A 19792-nucleotide genomic window follows, 5' to 3' on the forward strand; every position below is an offset into this window, starting at 1 on the left:
CCCAACTGGGGCAACTAGGACCCCAGAAAACAGGAGTCTTTGAATTAGTCAGGGAGCAGAAGGCAGCCTTCTCCAAACCAGTAGGTTTCCAAGCACAATTCAAAGTGTTGGTGCTGACCTTTAAAGCCCGAAACGGCCTCGGTCCAGTATACCTGAAGGAGCATCTCCACCCCCATCGTTCAGCCTGGACACTGAGGTCCAGCTCCGAGGGCCTTCTGGCGCTTCCCTCACTGCAAGAAGTGAGGTTACAGGGAACCAGGTATAGGGCCTTCTCGGTAGTGGTGCCCGCCCTGTGGAACGCCCTCCCATCAGATGTCAAGGAAATAGACAACTATCTGACTTTTAGAAGACATCTGAAGGCAGCCCTGTTTGGGGAAGTTTTTAAAGTTTGATGTTTTATCCTGTTTTTAATATTCTGTTGGGAGCCGCCCAGAGTGACTGGGGAAACCCAGCCAGATGCGTGGGGTATAAATAATAAATTATTATCTGGTTTTCAACATCACGATATATCACCAGCTAAACACTGAGGTATATATCACGATGTTTGTAATAAGGATGGAGCTATGTAGAGGCACTGGCTGGCTTCCTGGTTTTCCCTGCTTCGTGATTTTTGCACACAATATATTGCCAGGTCCAAAATTATGAAGCCAATAGCACAATATGGACTTCAAACCGATTGTTGTTGTTGTTATTAACCAGCAGCCCCCCCCCCCCAGTGCAAGGGGGGCACACCCAAGACCTTCCTTACCCAGGGCCCCTTCTGTGCCTGGCTCAAAGATGTTGCTGGTGCCGCTCAGGCGCTGGATGAAGTCCGCGATGCTCTCGGTGCTGCCCTGCTGGGCGCTGAGCGACCCCATCATGGACGACAGCACCCCTTGCACCACGCTGGTGAAGAATTCGGGCGGCAGGGCGTCTGCCGAGGCGCCGCCACGGACGTTGCTGCTCCCGCCCCCCAAAGGCGGCTCCATGCCGCTCTGGGGAGCCGAGGGCGGGGGAGGAGGCGGTGGTGGGGAGGCCGCTGGCTGCGGGGGAGGCGGGGCCTGCTCCGGAGGGTGGGGAGGAGCCGCCCCCATCTGCGTCGCCTGCGGAGAGAAGGGAGGGGGAGTGAGGCCGGAAGGGTGCTGGGGAAAGGCATGCAAAGGCTTCCAGGCCAGCAGATACAGGGCAAAATGAAGGAAGGGCTGAGGCCGAAAGATGGCAGGTCTCTGGGTGACCCGAAGCACATCAAGCAAGGGCTTTGGATAAATGTGAAGGTAAAGGGACCCCTGACCATTAGGTCCAGTCGTGACCAACTCTGGGGTTGCGGTGTTCATCTCGCTTTATTGGCCGAGGGAGCCAGCGTACAGCTTCCGGGTCATGTGGCCAGCATGACTAAGCCGCTTCTGGCGAACCAGAGCAGCGCACGGAAACGCCGTCTACCTTCCCGCCAGAGCAGTACCTATTTATCTACTTGCACTTTGACCTGCTTTTGAACTGCTAGGTTGGCAGGAGCAGGGACCGAGCAACGGGAGCTCACCCCGTCGCGGGGATTCGAACCGCCGACCTTCTGATCAGCAAGCCCTAGGCTCTGTGGTTTAACCCACATCGCCACCCGCCAGCCTTTAAAGGAGATACAATAGCCATCTTCAAGTATCTCAAGGGCTGTCACATGGAAGAGGGAGCAAGCTTAGTTTTCTCCTGCTCTGGAGGGTAGGACTCGAACCAAGGGCTTCAAGTTACAAGGAAGGAGACTCCTAAACATCAGGAGAAAATTTCTGACAGCAAGAGCTGTTCGACACTGGAGCAGTTTCCCTCAGGAGGTTGTGGGCTCTCCTTCCTTGGAGGTCTTCAAGCAGAGGTTGAATGGCCATCTGTCCTGGATGCTTTAGCTGAGATTCTTGCACTGCAATGTATTGGACTTGATGAACCCTGGGGTTCCTTCCAATTCTATGACTTTGCTCCCCTAAATTACACAGCTTAAATGGGCGCCGGGGGTAACTTGGAGCAGATTTTCGTGCAGAAGGACCGAGTTTGGCTCCGTTTAAAAATGCCACACACTTTTATTATGGTTGCGAATCGCTTCAAGGCTTTTTCTAGCGGGGAGCGATATATGGATTCAACAGATAGAACCCAAAACACAGTACAGTGGTACCTGGGGTTAAAAACGTAATTCGTTCCGGAGGTCCGTTCTTAACCTGAAACTGTTCTTAACCTGAAGCACCACTTTAGCTAATGGGGCCTCCCGCTGCCGCCGCGCGATTTCTGTTCTCATCCTGAGGTAAAGTTCTTAACCTGAGGTACTATTTCTGGGTTAGTGGAGTCTGTAACCTGAAGCGTCTGTAACCTGAGGTAGCACTGTATCTCCTGAAAGGATGCCGGCAGACCCTTCCTCCCCGAGAGGAAGGATGGAAGAGGGGCTGATCTGCTGCCACCGCCCCCCGCCCCCTGCTGAAACCGCCACTCCGGGGAATGAAGCGAGGCTGGAACCAAGCTTACCTGGAGGAAGTCTGTCATGCCTTGCAGGAAAGCCGGGACGCCAGGCATTGCCACGGTGATGGTGGGGGAACCCAGGCCAGCCACACCGGCCATGCTGGAGCCGGCTGCCCCCAGGATGTTCCCCAGCAGCTGAGAGAACTGGAGCTCCGCGGCGGCCGCCGTGGGGGGTTGGCCGGAGGGGATGGGCCCTCCCGGGGCACCGGCCGAGCTGCCCCCTGCAGCGGTGGTGGCGGTGTTGGTGGTGCCAGCGCTGGCCGAGGCTGTGGGAGGGGAGGCAGAATTGCTGGTGCTGAAGGCGGCTTGGGCGCTGACAGAGGAAGAGGTGGAGGAGGAGGAGGAGGAGGAGGACGAAGAAGAAGGTGAAGTCCCGCTGCCCTGAGCTAGGAAGGAAAAACGAAGAGGTCTGCTACGTCAGTGACCAGGCAAGGGCATGGGAGCATTTGAGAAAGAGGAAGACAGATCCATCACAGACTCCTGATTTTAAAGGTTTTCTTCCAGCTAGCCTGCCTGGACCACACACCAACCACAGCTGGAGTTCTCCATCTGTTTTCCAAAACAGGGTAGAGAGAAGCCAAACCCATGTGGGTACGCCTACAGAGATCACACCATCTCACTGCAGAAACAGCCAGGATTCACAAGTGCCAAGGCTGCTCTTATGCTACTTAGGGCTTTCAGGAAGAGAGAACAAGTAGGGAATGTCTACTCCTCTGGAGAATCCCCGTTTCCTTTTCTTAAAAAGATAGAATGCAAAGCTATGCTTGGAAGCGCGTAGGAAACCTTGCCTAATCATGGAAACCAGAGGAGCTGAATAGGGCTTACAGGAACTGGAGGTGGGGCTCTCCCCATCAGATTTTTCTCCTACAGACACTGTTTTTTAATCAGTTTGTAAAAAAACAAAAAACAAGTGAAGCTTTGGAAAAGGCACTTGGGCAGAAGCCTGTGGGGAAAATTAAATAGCAAAACACTCATCCTTTCCAACACCTTTGAGATACAGTTCTTTTTTTTGCTCTCCTCCCAATTACCAGCAAAAACAGAATTATGGAAGTGTCTGAATTGCAGAATTTATACAGGTTGCAGAATTCAGCTTTTTTTGTTTTGGAATTTAAATTTTCACAGCCTGAAGAACACATGGTCCTTGGCTATCACTCTTGGGTCTGATATTTGCAATTACCAGCACATCTTGAAATCACTGTTCGCATGTATTTTTTTTAATAAATAGATGTATTTATTGTTGCCACCAACAAACAGCCTGAAAGAGTTTGAAATCCTAATATAGGATTGCACAATGAAAATAACAAAATAGCGTTGTTTGCATGCAAACCTTCATTGGACAAAGTCAGCACCCTGCCCTCTCTCTCTCATTCTCTGTGTCACACACAATCCCCTACGCCATTAACCATTCCAGAAGAAGAGTTATGTACTGATGAGGTCCAACTCCCATTAAGTGAGCACTGCAAGACGACCCACCCACGTTTCCATTCCAAACACTACAAAAACATCACCACTCCTTCCCTCTGCCTCTTGCCACCTACCAACTATCACCGGCTGCATGAGGAGCTGCCCCACCAGTCCGCTGATCATCTGGGCCAAGGAAGCATTCCCCCCGAGGCCAGGGCCCTGCAAGAGAGAAAGAGATTCGGTAGAAGATGGCCGGCGGGGAACAGCGATCCCCTCTCGGAAAAGATGCTCCCCTCCGCCCTAGTCCTCACCCCTTGTCCTGGTGCCTGGGGTGACCCAGGGTGTGTGGGCCGCACAGACGGAGCAGAGGGCCTGGCGATCACGACACGTGTCGGAGCCGACTGGAAACTGGGGACCTGCTGGCCTAGGGAACAGGAAAAGGCAGGTAGAAGTCCGTCCCGTTCAAAATCCGGGCCCTAGAGCCGCTGCCACTCAAGTGTACTCAATAAACACACAAGACGTACCCGGGTGTACTTTTGAATAAATAAGGTATAATATTCACTGTACCAAATTGGAGAATTCAATGGAAGTCTCACAAGGTTCAACGAAAAAAGCAGAAGACCCAGTGGATCAGTTCATGCATAAGACCCGTACATGTATAAGTATCTATTCCACCTGTCTGTTCATAGAGTCCAATAATCCACATAAAGGGTTGTTACAGTTCCACATAAAGATATTAGCCACACTGGGAGCACATTTCGAGCCCATAGCTACACCTTGTTTTTGGATCAAGTACTTTGAACCAAACCTAAAGAAATTATTCAATAGAACTAAATCTAGAATCTCCATTAAAAAATGCACTGGTAGTAAAATGAAAATCAGATAGGTGGGACTTGGGGAAGCCCACTTAACAATGTTTAGGAAAATAAGGCTATGACAAGAATTTGTTTGTATTGTTTATTTTCTGTTTGTGTTCTTTATTTGTGTTATAAAATGAATAAAAAATTGGGGGGGGATAAAAAAAATGCACTGGTGGAGAAGACTGATTATGATCAACTAGCAATTCTTGGATTAGAGATTTTAGTGTGTCCAAAGGTACATTATTGTATAAAGACGACACATCCCATGTAGCAATTACCGTATTTTTTGCTCTATAAGACTCACTTTTTCCCTCCTAAAAAGTAAGGGGGAATGTGTGTGCGTCTTATGGAGCAAATGCAGGCTGCGCAGCTATCCCAGATGCCAGAACAGCAAGAGGGATTGCTGCTTTCACTGCGCAGCGATCCCTCTTGCTGTTCTGGCTTCTGAGATTCAGATTATTTTTTTTCTTGTTTTCCTCCTCCAAAAACTAGGTGCGTCTTGTGGTCTGGTGCGTCTTATAGAGCGAAAAATACGGTATGCTATGGCAGTGACATGTAAATTTTCGATGAGAGTCAAGTGTAGGCAACAAGGGCTTCGATGGGCCAGCAATCTGGTTCAGCCTAAGGCAGCTTCCTGCGTACTGACAACAACACGGAAGGGGAGGGAAAGAATCAACCGTTCCCACCCCCAAAACAGGATCCTCTGCTGTGTTTCAGCGCCCTCCTGTGCCATTACCTGTCGCCGCTGATGCGGCCGCTGCCATGGCCTGCTGGGTGATCTGATGGGCGACAGCCTGCATAAACTCTGGCGGGAGGCTGGGTAGCGGCATGTGAGCACTGCCACCTTGGGGGGCAGGAGAGAACACACACAAAAAAGGGCAGGCTCAACCAACGGCCCACAGTCACGATGTGCAATCTCATACAAACCCCTCTCTCTGCCCCCACCCCAGCCTCCGTTCTCCCTCCTTACCCATTCCTTGGGGGTGCCCAGGGGGTCCGGCGGGTCCTGTGGGTGGCACTCCGGCTGAGCCGCTCCCACCCATCGGGGAACCTGAGTCTTGAAGGATGAGAGAGGCAAGCAGAACTTAAAACGACAACAAGTGTCACAGACTCCCCCGTCTCCTCCCAGAGAAACTGAACGGCGCAGGATCCCACATGCGAACCTATTCTGTCTGTGTGTGTGTGTGTGTGTGTGTGTCGGCTTTGTTAGGAGAGATCTGCGGCATCGCTCCCCCTCGAGTCCCCACTTTCTCTCTTCTTCTGCTCCCCCTTTTCTCCTGGGTTCTTTCCCTCCTTGCTATCTACACAGAACTCAGCCAATCAGAGACCTCTGGGCCTAACCCACCCCCAGGCCAGACCAGAACACTGCAAAGCCCTGGCACCCTTCTACACCTGGGCACATTTTTATGTGCTTTTAATGTTTAATAGGTTAGTGTATTTTAATATTCTGTTGGAAGCCGCCCAGAGTGGCTGGGGAAACCCAGCCAGATGGGCAGGGTAGAAATAATAAATTGTTGTTGTTGTTGTTGGGTTATAAATAGTAAGTTGTTGTTGTCGTTGTTGTTATTATTATTACAAATGACCTGATAAGCCAATGCCAGAAAGGAGCCAGCATACCCCAGAAAAACGGCTCTGTGCCCTCCCCCCCCCTTCTCCAGGGCCCCACAATCCATCTCTCCCCAAGAAGGAACCTGGCCATCCCTTACCCTGTATGTTCATGTGCATCATGACCACCGGCTCGACCGTCTGGTGAGAGATGCGGATCACGCGGGGGTGGCCTGTCTGGGAGGCCTGAGTCTGAGTCGGGGTGACCACCGGGGAAGACGAAGGGGGCGGCCCTTCGGACGGCTGCCCGGCCTCGACGGGGCTGGAAGTGCGGGGCTGGGCGGCAGGGGCAGCCGGGGAAGCAGCGGAGCCTTCTGAGCCGGCCGGGGCCCCACGAGCGCCGTTGCCTGTCATGGTGACTGTGGTCCCGACGTTGATCTGGAAGAGAGAGGGAGAGAGCAGGCTGCAGGCGCCGCTGCTCCTTTCCGCTCTCCCTCGCTGAGCTGGCCAGCCTGCCTGCCGGCGACGCCTCCGCCAGGGAAGGCAAAAGTGCCGCCACCAACCGCCCGTCCGCAAGCAGGGAGGGCACTCACCTGGATGGGAATGGCAGCCTGCTGCAGCACCATGGGGGCTGTGTAGTGGGACATGGGCCGCACCACGTGGAGGTGGCGGGGGGCGCTGCAGGAGAGGTTGCAGCGCAGGTCAGAGAGCGCCACAAAGGTGTTCCCCAGGAGGCGCAGAGACTCCCCCACCAGGTTGATGATGCGCTGGTCCTCTTCGCGGCCCTCCGTCTGCCAAACGCAAAAGGAAGGAGAAAGACAGTGAGGGGCCACAGGCTTCGGATTCCAGCAGGAGTCTCTGCCAAACCCAGGCCAAATCCCACCTCCCCGCTGAAACCTACAAAGGGCAGGACAGGAAACCCTTGTAATATAAGAGGCTAGAAGGAAAACTGGAAGTGGGGCAGGTAGAGGCTCACAAGGAACAGAGCTCAGCTTTCGAGAAGGGCATCTTGAAAACGACCAGGACGGTGGCCTGGTGAATGGGGTGCAAGGACCTAACTCTGCAGCGCTGCTGAAGCAAACCGGGTGCGGAACTGGCGGGTTCTCTAACTGGAAACCCCATGCAAGAACGGTCACCAGTGGGGCTGGGTGGCCCCCTTCTTGGAACAGTGGCGGAAAGCCCCAGGCACTCTGATGGAGTGAAGCTGGCTTGCTGTATTCTTCACTTCTGATATCTACACAGCAAGGCACAGCGCAGCACGCCAAGCTAGCCGTGTCCCCCACTACTTGCTTCCCTTCCCAACAAACAAGACTGTCCCAGAAACATATGAAAGATAATCGTCCATTGTCTCAACCACCGGGATAGGAGACGAGCAGACCCAACACTCGCCAAAATTCAGCCCCAGAACTTCCTGCGGGTCCAGCCCAGAAACATACAAAACGCCCTAACATTTCTCAACAAGCCTCCACCGGTCAGGATTTGGAAGACAAGCAGCTCCCAAACACAGACTTGAGTCCCAGCATTTGTCGTATGAGTAACACACTGCATAGAAAAGAAAGTGTTGGGTGTGGGGGACATACCCAACCCCCCACGTCAAAAAAGAACAAGACTCCAATCACTGCTCCCTGGTCTGGGATGCCACGACGCACACCTCCGAGTTTGCCCTTACGTTATTGTTGTAGTCTGCAGTGCTGGCCGTTCCAAGGATCTCCTCGTATCTCTGGAGGAAGGGCTGGAGCCTGCTCTCCACCCCGCGGAGCTCCCCTAAGACCTCCACGTACTCGCCTGGGGACGGGTGGCTGTGGGGAAGAGAGAAAAGGTGCTGAGATGATGCTCAGGCCTCCTCGATGGTGATCATCTGGCAGAAGCAACAAGGCCTCCCTTCTGAGCTCACCCATCTACTCCACTCCACCCTCCGCTTTTGTGACCCTTTTGCACCAGCCACCCTCTTGTTTCGGCGACCCCTCCACCACGCAGCAGCAGCTCCCCCCTTTGAATGCCAGGCCACAGAAGCCAGCCGGGACCCCATTCGCCCTCCCTGCCCTGTATGCCAGCTGCTCACTTGGGCGCAGCAGCCTCAGCGGTAGGGGGCGGCTCGGCCCCCAATGGGGGCGTCTCCTCAGCTGGTGTGGGCTCACTGGGAGGCTCAGACTCGGCTCCCTCCATGGGCTCCCGTTCGGTGGGGCTGGCAGATGCCGTCTCCTCGGGTCCCGATGCAACTTGGCCATTGGTGCGGCCCTAAGAAAAGGAGGAGCACGTGAGGAAAATGTATTCCTTTACGCAACAGCAGCGGCCAGAATATTGATCGCAAAGAATTGGAAGGGGGAGAAAATACTATCATTATCAGAATGGCAAAGCAAGCTCTGTGAGTTTGTGGAAATGGCAAAATTGACGGCAATCGTTAGAGGCCATTCAAATCAGAGAATAATTAAAGAGTGGGAAGGAGTGAAGGAATACATGAAAAAATATGGTTCCGGAACTGGAATGTTAATAGATAAATGTGTAAAACGTGCAGGGGTAAGCAAGGAAATAATAAAAGAATCAACTGAATAATTATTAAACTACAACAACACAACAAGATGGAAGAAATGAAAAGAAATACTGAGATCACGCATGGGTGAAGGGGAGTGGGGGGTATAGGGGAATTTATAAACATTTCTAATATAATATTTCTAATTACGTTGCATTTCTAATTTACGTTGCAAAGGGAAGTCTATAGCAATTAGGTATATTTTAATCTAGTCAACTATGTAATAGGCTTATGTTACAAAACAAATATGGATTTTGAATTTGATGTTTGTAATTCTTTTTTGGTTTTGGAATAAGGTTAAAAAAAAGAAAAGGAGGAGCACGTGGCGGCTGAAGGCCAGAAGGAGGTGTCCCTGCCCCACTTCTAAGTTGTTGCTATTATTATTATTAATTCAATTTATATACCGCCCTTTGTCAAAAGATCCCAGGGAGGTGTACATTAAAAACACATTACAGAGCACAATAATAAAACCATAACAGATATTCTACTTATTTTTTTATTATTATCTTAACAACTGCCTCTCCCTCAAGCTTTAACAGGCCATTGATATATTCCTGTCTGCATACACCCCCTCCCCCCCAAAAAAGTTTCAAAGGCCGGCTCACCTCTAGTCGGTTCAGAATGCCCTGGACGTCCCGAAGCATATGCTGGGCCATAACAAGGCGGACTCGAGGCTCGCTCTGGAACGAGAGGAGAGGAGAGGGACCCCAATCAAACAAAGGGGCTCACCTTGCCAGAGTCCCTTTTCCCCACTTCTCTGAATCAGAACCATAATCCCCCTCCAGCCCCCTTACAGAGCTCATGCCATAAAGGAAAATGGGCTCACTTAAGACCAAATGCCATGCCCCTCCTATTCCATCTTCTGCTCAAAGCAAAAAAAAAAGGGGGGGGTGAACTCAGAGGGCCAGACCAAAACAGGGTTCAAGAGCCAGAATGTGTGTAGTCCACCACCAGCAGTCAGATTGGATTCACCCAACCTACGCCCTGTTTTCCCCAAACTGCCACCCTCCTGAACCTCAGAGATCCCCTTCATAGAACAGAGAGAGAGGCGTCTTATGACAGGCCCCAACCAAGCCCAATATTGCCTAGCCTGCCCAGAAGTAAATCTCCTTGGTGTCACAGCAAGAAGGTCTTGCACATTATCTGCTTCCTGGGCCTTGTAACTCAGGGATGGGGAACTTCTGGCCCTCCAGTGTTACTGGACCACAACTCCTCTCACCCCTGACCATTGGGCAGGCTGGTTGGGGCTAACAGAACTGGGGTTCAACAACACCTGGAAGGCCACCAGCTTCCCAGCTCTGTTCTAACACGTGATGTCATGAAACTGGAAAGTTCTGCGTGCCAAGGAGATGCTCTACCAGTCAGCTGCAGCCCATTCCCGTGCCAGCAACTGCCAAGTCTAACTTCAGGGATAGGCAACGCTGCTAGCAATGTCGTGGGAAGTGGGAGGGCCAGCGATTTCTCAGTTGTGATGCTGACCCTTTGAAATCCTTCCCCTAGAGACATCTAACCGGCTCCTCCTTCTGATAAGCCTTTAGGAAGCACATGAATGAGCTTTATCTTCTTTTCTTGCAATAGGCACCTGAAATGTGATTTCTTCAACACGGAAGCAATTCATTGTCGTTCATGCTTTACTTCTTTTTGTTGGAGTTTTAACTTCATGGTCCGAACGACAGCGACAGGCACCCAGTAGTTTCAGTAGCATTATGCAGACTTTAGGCACGGGTTGTTGTTGTTGTTTTGGTAACAGCAATATTTAAAGACTTAGAATGCCCTCGGAAGTTCATTTTGGGATTCTCCTGGGAGTCACCACAAACGGGCTGCCAAGAACACTGAACCCACAGATTTAGGACACCATCCTTTGGATGTGCTGCCAGTGGAAGCGTCTAGCGAAAAGAGATGGTGGGAGCCAGGCAGATGAATGGCCTTCACACAGGAAAATATCCCTGATAGAGGAAGCCCCAGACTGTCTCATGACTAGTGAAGTAAGAACCACAGATTTCAAACATGAATTTAGCAAGAGTCATGCTCTGAAGTCCTGCTAGGCTCTTGTGAGATGCTGAGCAGAGGTGACATCCTCTGTTCATAAAAATTCTGGCATCTAAGGATTAGCCCCAGACCAGAGTTCCAATGTTTCAATGGGGAAGAAGTCTTCAAAAAAAAAAAAAAGTTTAGAACAAAGTGTCCCCAGCAAAGCCTATCCTTTATTAAGGATCCTATCCTTGTTCAAAGCCTGGACTGCTTCCTGGCACCTTTGCCCTCAGCCTGGCCACCTAGGGCAGCAATGTCTAGATCTATAGGTAGCTTGCCACTTACACAAGGGCAGTCTTGAAATCATAATATTTGGCTACGGTGAAATAAGAGGCTGGCTGTCAACTGACCAGGTCACAGCTGCATCGCACCAACCGTCAAAGCGTGAACCCAAACAACAATTTAGGACTCCCCAAAAATTTTGGGAAGGCGCCCAAATTAGTTATACAAATGGACAAATCAATTTACACCACCAGCAGTTCCCTTCATGGAAAATTAAACATGCTCCCCCCCCAAATCAAACATCACCAAGATGCTACTGAAATAAATCATTGTTGTTACGCAAACACACACACCCCCGACAGAATATGTACAACCTTAAGTCAGTAAGTCCCCGTCTTCCCACCCCACTTGTACCTGTATGGGAGCCTGGTCCATATTTATATGAACATCCACAGACGATCCATCGCTCTTTGGGAAGCGGGGTTGGGGGGAGAGAAAAGGAAGAGACAGAGGGGGAGGAAATTAAAGAAACAAACAAAAAATATAGGAGCGGGAGGGGGGGAAGAGGATGGAAGAGAAGAGAGAAATAACAAAATGGAGCAGAAAGAAAGGCAAGGAAATCCAGGAGAAAACAATACCACCATCAAACCACGGCTTCCCCCCCAGCCCTCAGGGTCTCTTCTGACATTACACAGCACTTGAAAGATACTGCCCCATAGTGCTGGCTGCACCGAGACTGGAGTCTGATTTTTCACGAGACAAACTTGGTCAAGACACACTGCTAAACCATATTCAAACATTACTTCCAAGCCTCCATGTGCTAAAATTAGTGCTCTGCCCCGGCATTCCAGATTCTGCACCACAGAAGGCAGGCACTGGAAATCGTGACTTTCTTTGCTAGTCACAGGAACCAGCACTGAGGTCTGGAGAACACCAACCAAACCCTGCCTGCAAACTGACCACCTGATTCCGCTGCCCCTTGGCTTCTCAGAGTTCACCAGGCGCTTTTAAGCTTAACTGTCACAGCCCTAAGCATGAGAAATGTGTGTTTGGTTAAGAAGGAAACTGGGATTCTCAGGGAGCTGAACCTGGGGGCAAAAGCGCATGGTCGGCATTCTCTGGGTTCTTGTGAGTTCACAGCTTATGCAAGCTGCAGCGTTATCCCAAGCTGCACAAAGACGGTCAGAGGGAAGCAGATGCAAGCCTGACCAAAACTGGTTCATCCCTATACATGTGTTGGTGTGCAAGTTCTGAAAGGCAGGCAGGCATGTACTTGGGCTGCAATCCAGTGCACACTTACCTGGAAGTAAGCCTCAAAAGGGAGTGCTTCTGAAGCTTAGGACCATGCTGTGAGGCACCAATCCAAGTTATAAATCATTTTGAAAGACCTCATTCGCCAGCCGGCCAGCACACCACCGTTTGAAGTGCACTAACAAGCACGCGTAATTTCAGAAGTGGCCCTTGCCTTGCTTCATGGGTGGCCACTATCCTGCCACCACTGGACAAAACCACCACCCTCCCTACGTCCCCTGCAAGTCCGACTAAGGTCATGCATGCTGCCCACAAAAGCCAACAAGTCAGCTGCTGTGGGAATACAATGAAAGGTGCAAAGCCAGATAGGGATTTGCCCCCGATGAGACCCTGTAGAGACGTATAGGTAAGGTCGCCGCTTCTCATTCCGAATACCAGACCTTTAGAGGTCTCTCCCAAGCAGCAGGAGAAAACGTTGCCATGGCTACTCTAAGCGGTTCCCTTGCTGATCCTGTCCCTTGCCCCCTCCCTCATCAGCTGCTTGCAAAAGGGCAAGAGGACCAGGCAGAAGGATGCATTCATTCCCTCCTGCTGCATCACCAAGTGTCTGGGGTCAAGAAAGACAGCTCAGCGCCCTCTGCCACTGACTGCATGCAAGAGCACCCAGCTACTAAGCCCCCACCACCATGTTTGCCCCCCTCTCCACGTAGCGTTAACACCAGCAAATTCCTCCCCTTTTTATTGTGGGGGGGGGGGAAGCACTAAAAGCATTACGGGGAGGCACAACACTCCCCCTTCCCCTGCAGTGCAGCACCCTCTGGCTAAAACTCACTTGCGTGGGTGGCTGCGGGTCCATAATGCTTACTGGTAAGTTGAAGGTTCCCACCATGACGTAGCTGTTGGCATTGCGGTCGTGCACAGTTGGGCCCGTCACCCGGGGGCCTGCTCCGTTGTGAGGGACGGAGGACGAGCCGGCTCCGGAAGGGCCCCCCAAGGAGGGCGACTGTGTCTGAGGAGGCGCACGCTCCACCAGGTGGATGACTTTGCCCCCGACATCTGGCAGGGAAGAGGGGACAAGCGTGAAGGTTTTGTCACAAGGGCAACCGCCTTTTGTCCTCCCGGCAACCCTCCAAAGGTGAGGAGTCGAAGAGCGGGTCTTGGGTTTCAAAAAGGAATATCAGAATGGGCCTTTGGCTGGCATACTCACGCTCTTTGAGAAGCAGCTCCCTTTAGGGGTAAAGATGCACATTATGGGGAAATGTACATAGGAAAAGCCCAGACAGTTCCCTTTTTAAAATGAACATTCACTGGATGTATTTTAAGCAGAGAAGTGGCAGCGAGGGTGCCTAACCCTCTCTTCTGCCAGTCGTTTTCTGCTTGTCATTATCTCTCAGATTGTTCCGCCCTCATCCAGGCCCACATTTCAGATGCGTGTTTACGAAGATAAAAACATGCATGGGAAACCTGCTAGGCAAAACAACAGCAATAACAAAGCACGGGAGCAGGTATTGAGAGGGAAAACAGCTAAGCACCTCCTTCGCTGTTTAAAAATTGCAGCCTCCTCAGGCAGTTTTACATGTGTTTCTTTTTAAATTTTGGGGCTCAATGCTCACAGTGTGACTAACAGCAGCACACACTAGATCAGCCAGCAATTATGAGAGCCCTCAGAAGTAATTATGAAACAAGGAAATTATACAACGTTCCTATTCAGTGCTGAGCTTGCTCAAGGGCCTTTTCTGAGTAAGGATGGCAGGAACCAGCACTTTTCAGCGTCCCTCACAACTTAACATTTTATCCATGCCCCCCTCCCCGCCCCAGGCAAGAACTCCTCAGGCCCACCCTCCTCAAACCCCCACTCACTGTATTCTTTCAACTTCTTGTCATCCTGAAGGACTCTCCCTTGATAGATGAGGCGCTGCTTTTCCGAGGGGATGCTGACTGAACCAGCAATGTGCTCCTTAAACTCCTTCACTGTGATCTACAAAGCAGAAACAATTGCACTGAGAAGACGTAGCAGGGCAACCCTCCACCCCCCACTGCTCATCAGTCCTAGGCCTCTGCTCCATGTCAGTATTAGTCAAATAAATAACAAACCCTCCAGAGAGTATACAACTTCTGTACAGTACAGTGGTACCTCTGGTTATGTACTTAATTCATTCCGGAGGTCCGTTCTTAACCTGAAACTGTTCTTAACCTGAAGCACCACTTTAGCTAATGGGGCCTCCCGCTGCCACTGGAGCACGATTTCTGTTCTCATCCTGAAGCAAAGTTCTTAACCTGAGGTACTATTTCTATGTTAGCGGAGTCTGTAACCTGAAGCGTATGAAACCCGAAGTACCACTGTACTAACACAGTGTTACTACATGAGTGACAGTGGCCAAAAAACCCCCTAAATGATTCAACGCTATACCAGCAGAGTTCCACAGGAGCAACAGGACTTGTGCTCGTTCTCCCCTATATGCACCCCCCCCCCAAATCAGCTGCAGAGGATACCCCGGTCCCCTACAGCTGATTATGAAGATGTGCAAGGGGCTGGAGGAGACAACAGAAGAACTTCTGCTGTGCTCATGGAAACCAGTTGCACCAGCAGTGCTGTCGCATTGGATATGGCCCTGTCACGGGATAAAAACTACTGGAACTGAGCTTGAGATGGCCATTTTGGAAAGGAAGAATGCAATGTGAAATGGGTCGCTAAAAATTAATCAAAAAGTTTGATGCCATCGCTTGTGGGTTGAACGAGACAGGATTTTTCACCACACTGCATGTGTGACACCCCTCTTTTTAATTTTCCAGAGGCCTCCTGGCTAGTGTTTTCCCACCTACCAGCCCCTGCCATCTGGGTCAGCAACTGGGCCTAGGAATCCTTAGTTGTTCCTCCAAGGCATGAGCCCTCCAGACCCCACCACCCAGTAGATACAAATGTCCTGCCACAGTTACACCAGAGCACCTTAATACAGTGGTACCTCAGGTTAAGAACTTAATTCATTCTGGAGGTCCGTTCTCAACCTGATTCCAATTCTATGACTTTGCTCCCCTAAATGACACAGCTTACATGGGCGTCGGGGGTAACTTCGAGCAGATTTTCGTGCAGAAGGACTGAGTTTGCCTCTGTTTCAAAATGCCACGCACTTTTATTGTGATTGCGAATCACTTCAAGGCTTTTTCTAGCGGGGAGCGAGCGATATATGGATTCAACAGACAGAACCCCAAACCTAGTACTGTGGTACCTCGGGTTAAGAACTTAATTCATTCTGGAGGTCCGTTCTTAACCTGAAACTGTTCTTAACCTGAGGTACCACTTTAGCTAATGGGGCCTCCTGCTGCCACCGCACGATTTCTGTTCTCATCCCGAAGCAAAGTTCTTAACCCGAGGTACAATTTCTGGGTTAGTGGAGTCTGTAACCTGAAGCGTCTGTAACAAGAGGTACCACTGTAGTTACCCCTCACTACCCTCCCACCTTCTGGCTGCAACCCCGGCTAAGGCCTTCTCACCTCTTCTTCCACTGTGAAAGTCCTTGTCTGAGAGTCCAAGGTTTTAACCATCACCTCAAGGTTCTCTGGTTCCGCCATGACGCCGCCTCAAATTCTTCCTTAGCTACTCCTGCAAGAAGGGGAAACATAGCAATCTGATTCTTGGCCACTGTAACCAAAGAAGTACAATTGTGAAGGCATCAGAAACAAAATAGACTTAGGAAGGGGTGGCTTTCCCGAATAGATCTTCAGCTGTTGGGTGTTTTTTTTTAAAAGGAAATATACAAAAATATCCACAAAGAACAATGCTGGCTATATAACATTAAAGAGTACGGCTTTAAGTATGCACAATAGTACAGTTTATATATAAAGAAAAGAACATAAAGTGATTTCAAATTGTAAGACAATGGAAATAAAAGAAGCAATAAAAATACGATTAAAAATCTCTCAGCATCTAGCAGTGTATTACAACTGCTGCAACCATTAAGTGGTCCATCAAGACCCTCAGCAATTTTCAAGTGGTCCATGGGGTAGGGAGTTTGAGAACCAAGGGACAAATGTCATTTTGTCACATATACAGTGGTACCTCTGGTTAAGTACTTAATTCGTTCCTGAGGTCCATTCTTAACCTGAAACTGTTCTTAACCTGAAGCACCACTTTAGCTAATGGGGCCTCCTGCTGCCCCGAGGTACTATTTCTGGGTTAGTGGAGTCGGTAACCTGTACCATATGTAACCCAAGGTACCACTGTATAGCATACCCTTAACTGGCAGGCAGCAAGAAGTAGAGCCCCTAGCATTTCTAAGCAAAGCTCTGCTTGCTCTTCTTTGTGCTACATTTGAACTTTGCACACACATACAAAATGTCAGACCAAATACTTTTGCCTGTACACCCACGTATGCATATCTCCCTTTCCAAGGATAACCCTTCATGGCTCTGATTAGCTGGGCTCTAGTCTGCAAATGTTTATACCACAAGGAATCTGTATGTTCTGTTGTCTTTCCGCTTCCTTTTGTGACACCGCTCACCCCTACTGGTTTACTTATTACTGATACATATGTCTTGACTGGCTTAAAACAAAAGGTACGTGCACTCTGCGTTCTAAGTATTTTGTTTCCATGTCTACCAAAACATTATCATCACTTGCATTCTCTGCAACAATAGCATGTGGAACGACATACAAAGTATAAAGTGCAAAATTCCAAGCTGGACAAGCATTAACCACTCTCAGGTTTTATTGCAGGCTTCCTCAACCTCGGCCTACAACTCCCATGATCCCCAGCTAGCAGGACCAGTGGTCAGGGATGATGGGAATTGTAGTCTCAAAACATCTGGAGGGGCCGAGGTTGAAGAAGCCTGTTTTATTGCATGCCTTGGGACTGAAAAGGAAGAAATGTCCCTCAAAAGTTGCAGTGTGTTTCTAACCCTCCTGCGCTAGGTTCCACTGTGTTAACATGTACAAGACTGTGCAGAAAGTACATCTCTCTTCTTTAGGAGGCAGGGGGTACAACTAACCCCTGTACAAGCTTTACAGGAGTCCACAATGCTACCAACCCACCAGTCTACATATGGGTATGTTTGACATTTGTGACCTAAAAGAAAGAACACATCAATTTGGTTCCTTGTCTGGAAGAAATTCTAACTTTTTACGTGTTTATAAAATTTCTATACCGTCCTTCATCCAAAGAAACAAGAAATGTTATGAATTCCTATGAGGAAGCGTAAGAAACCCATTGACCACAATATAAAAAAAAACAGCAAATGCAGACTGCAACTAAGCACATCCATTTGGAAGTACATTGAAATCAATGGCCTTGCTGCTGTATAAACATGACTAGGATTGGGGGTGTTCAACCTTGGTTCTGCCTAACATGGTGCTAACTTTGGGTTTCCAAAGACTGATAATGTTTCCCACTCAGGCTCCTTTAGCATTTCGCTTTCCTTTCTGTACCATTTACAAAGCATCTCACAAGCAACAATCCCTCTCCCAGGAAGGATTAGATTCAAATCCCTGCTCAGCCATGAAAATCATTGCACAGTATTATGTGCATAGCCTTATGTGCACCTAAGATAAATATTTTAGGACCAACCCTATTCTCATGATTGTAATCTGTGTTAACTGTTTTAATGTATTTTTAAATTGGGACCTCATGGTAAAGGTAAAGGTAATAAATCAAATAATAATAATAGTGCAAGTCACAGTCTCTTAACTTATCCTGAGATCCTGGAAAAAGAGCTATGACCTTTCCTCACATCATCTCTACCTCCCTGAGCTGTTTTATTTATCAGACTTATGCATATTCTATCATGTGGACTCAGAGCATGTTACAGCAAGCTTTCCAAGAGAGATGTTTTGTTGTCAATAGGCTCACAATCTAAGTAATTAGGGTTAAAGATAAGTAACATGCATTAAAAACAGCATTTTCTAAACAAGCAGAAGTTTAATTTAGGAACTTAATTTTATCCATCGCCCCCAACCAAAGATGGATAACAAAACTGCTAACTGCCCTCCAGGGTACAAAACAGAAATTGGCAAGTCTCTCCTACAACTTGAACACGAGTAGCCGCTATTTTATTTATTTAAGCATTCTCATCCATCTCCCAAAGCAGCTTACAAAGCATTGGTTACTTGCTCACCCCAATATGCCTACCTTCAACTTTTATTCGCTTTCAGGCTCATGAAACCTGGCAGTCTTTGCTCCTAAAAGTTACAAAGTTCTTGTAACTACTAGCTGGGGAGCCAAACCCAAACCAGTCACCTTCTTTCAAAAGGTGCTGGGCTGTGGCATGTACAAGGCAATTTACAAAGGGAACCTGGAACGCCACCAGCTGATACCACAGTTAGCAAAGGAAAGCAAGAGCAGAGCATGTGATCCAGCCACTTACAGGGAAAGCTTCGCAGCAGCAAAACCTCTCCCCACCATCCCTTGGTTACATACACCAGCACAATAACCTAAAAGAGATGTCAGATCTCAGGGCTTGATCTGAAGTTTCTTGGCCGGCTTTCTCAGAGGATTGTGTGACGTCACAGAGAAAGGAGCCTGGTTCAAGAAACCAGGCTAATTTCTACCTGGCTTGAGTGCCTTTTCTCCATTAGCTTGCGACGGAACCTACATCAACGGAGTCTATCCTCCCAAAACTATCCCTTGCTTCACCTCACAGCCCAAAGGATCCACACACATGAAGGTCGCATGATCTGGTCCTCAAGAGACCTGGCAACTATGTATCCTCGTGCCACCACCCAGAGCTTGCCAGCCATAGGAAGCAGAAACATCCTCCCTTCTTTTTCTTTTTCCTCCTCCTCGCCCCCCCCTCTCTCTCTCTATATATATATACACACACACACACACACACGCTGAACCACAGATTTATTTTTCAAACCTGCCCTCCGTCCTTTCCGCTTCACGTCCGAGAGGGAGCCAATTCCAGCACAAAAATCCTACTTCCGCTCAAATGCAAGGACACTTCCGGTCAAACAAACGACCGTCCAGAAGTCGAGCCACTGACGCACCATAGAGATAGGAATGGGGGAAGGAATGAAGACGAGCCCCCCGCCCGCCACGATCGTCTCTAAATTAATGACCCGGCTTTTCACTCTTACGCAAATAATAGTAATGATACAGGCGCCGTCAGAACAGAGATGCCGAGTGGCTAAGCAACGCCATTACGCGAAGGCTTTTTGCCGCAGCTTCTATATAGCTCTACCCTTTCTAGCTCTACGCAACTCACTTGCCTCTCTCTCCCAAGATGGCGGCACTTCCGCTTCCCTCGGCGAATCAGAGGGAACGGAGGGGGGCGGTCTACGGGATTACCGGAATCTTCCCGCTTCTTGTCCCTTCTCACGAAATTCCTTTCTGCCTCCCCCGCACCCCTCCGGCTCTACAAAGCTCTGAAGCGGCCGTTGGTGACGAAACCGCCGCCGGCCTCGCGCCTGGAGCGTCTCCTTCCTCCTGCGCCGTCGCGTTCCCCGGCTACTCGCTACAGCGCATGCGCGAGCAGCCCGACAGGA

At 49.7% G+C, this 19792-nt stretch overlaps 1 protein-coding gene across 10 annotated transcripts in view; it reads right to left on the reverse strand.

Moving 5' to 3' along the window:
- Positions 1-19765, reverse strand: part of BAG6 (BAG cochaperone 6) — a 28598-nt gene extending 8833 nt beyond the window's left edge. Inside the window, exons 1-16 of one of the 10 annotated variants that reach the window (XM_080991587.1) lie at positions 19517-19765; positions 15805-15913; positions 14173-14290; positions 13145-13368; positions 11476-11529; positions 9414-9488; positions 8341-8516; positions 7948-8077; positions 6872-7069; positions 6440-6716; positions 5704-5790; positions 5470-5577; positions 4185-4297; positions 4008-4092; positions 2476-2855; positions 749-1082 (exon numbers count right to left, since the gene is read on the reverse strand). In XM_080991587.1, the coding sequence (XP_080847713.1) occupies positions 749-1082; positions 2476-2855; positions 4008-4092; positions 4185-4297; positions 5470-5577; positions 5704-5790; positions 6440-6716; positions 6872-7069; positions 7948-8077; positions 8341-8516; positions 9414-9488; positions 11476-11529; positions 13145-13368; positions 14173-14290; positions 15805-15882 (2437 nt within the window). In that variant the 5' untranslated portion in view covers positions 15883-15913; positions 19517-19765. Of the gene's footprint in view, positions 1-748; positions 1083-2475; positions 2856-4007; positions 4093-4184; positions 4298-5469; positions 5578-5703; positions 5791-6439; positions 6717-6871; positions 7070-7947; positions 8078-8340; positions 8517-9413; positions 9489-11475; positions 11530-13144; positions 13369-14172; positions 14291-15804; positions 15914-19164; positions 19321-19508 lie in introns of those variants that run through there. The other 9 variants (XM_080991590.1, XM_080991588.1, XM_080991591.1 and 6 more) reach the window with 9 other exon arrangements.
- Positions 19766-19792: the final 27 nt, after the last annotated feature.

This window comes from Podarcis pityusensis (genome assembly GCF_964106645.2).
Source record: "Podarcis pityusensis genome assembly, chromosome: 2".
In the NCBI taxonomy this organism is placed as follows: domain Eukaryota; kingdom Metazoa; phylum Chordata; class Lepidosauria; order Squamata; family Lacertidae; genus Podarcis; species Podarcis pityusensis.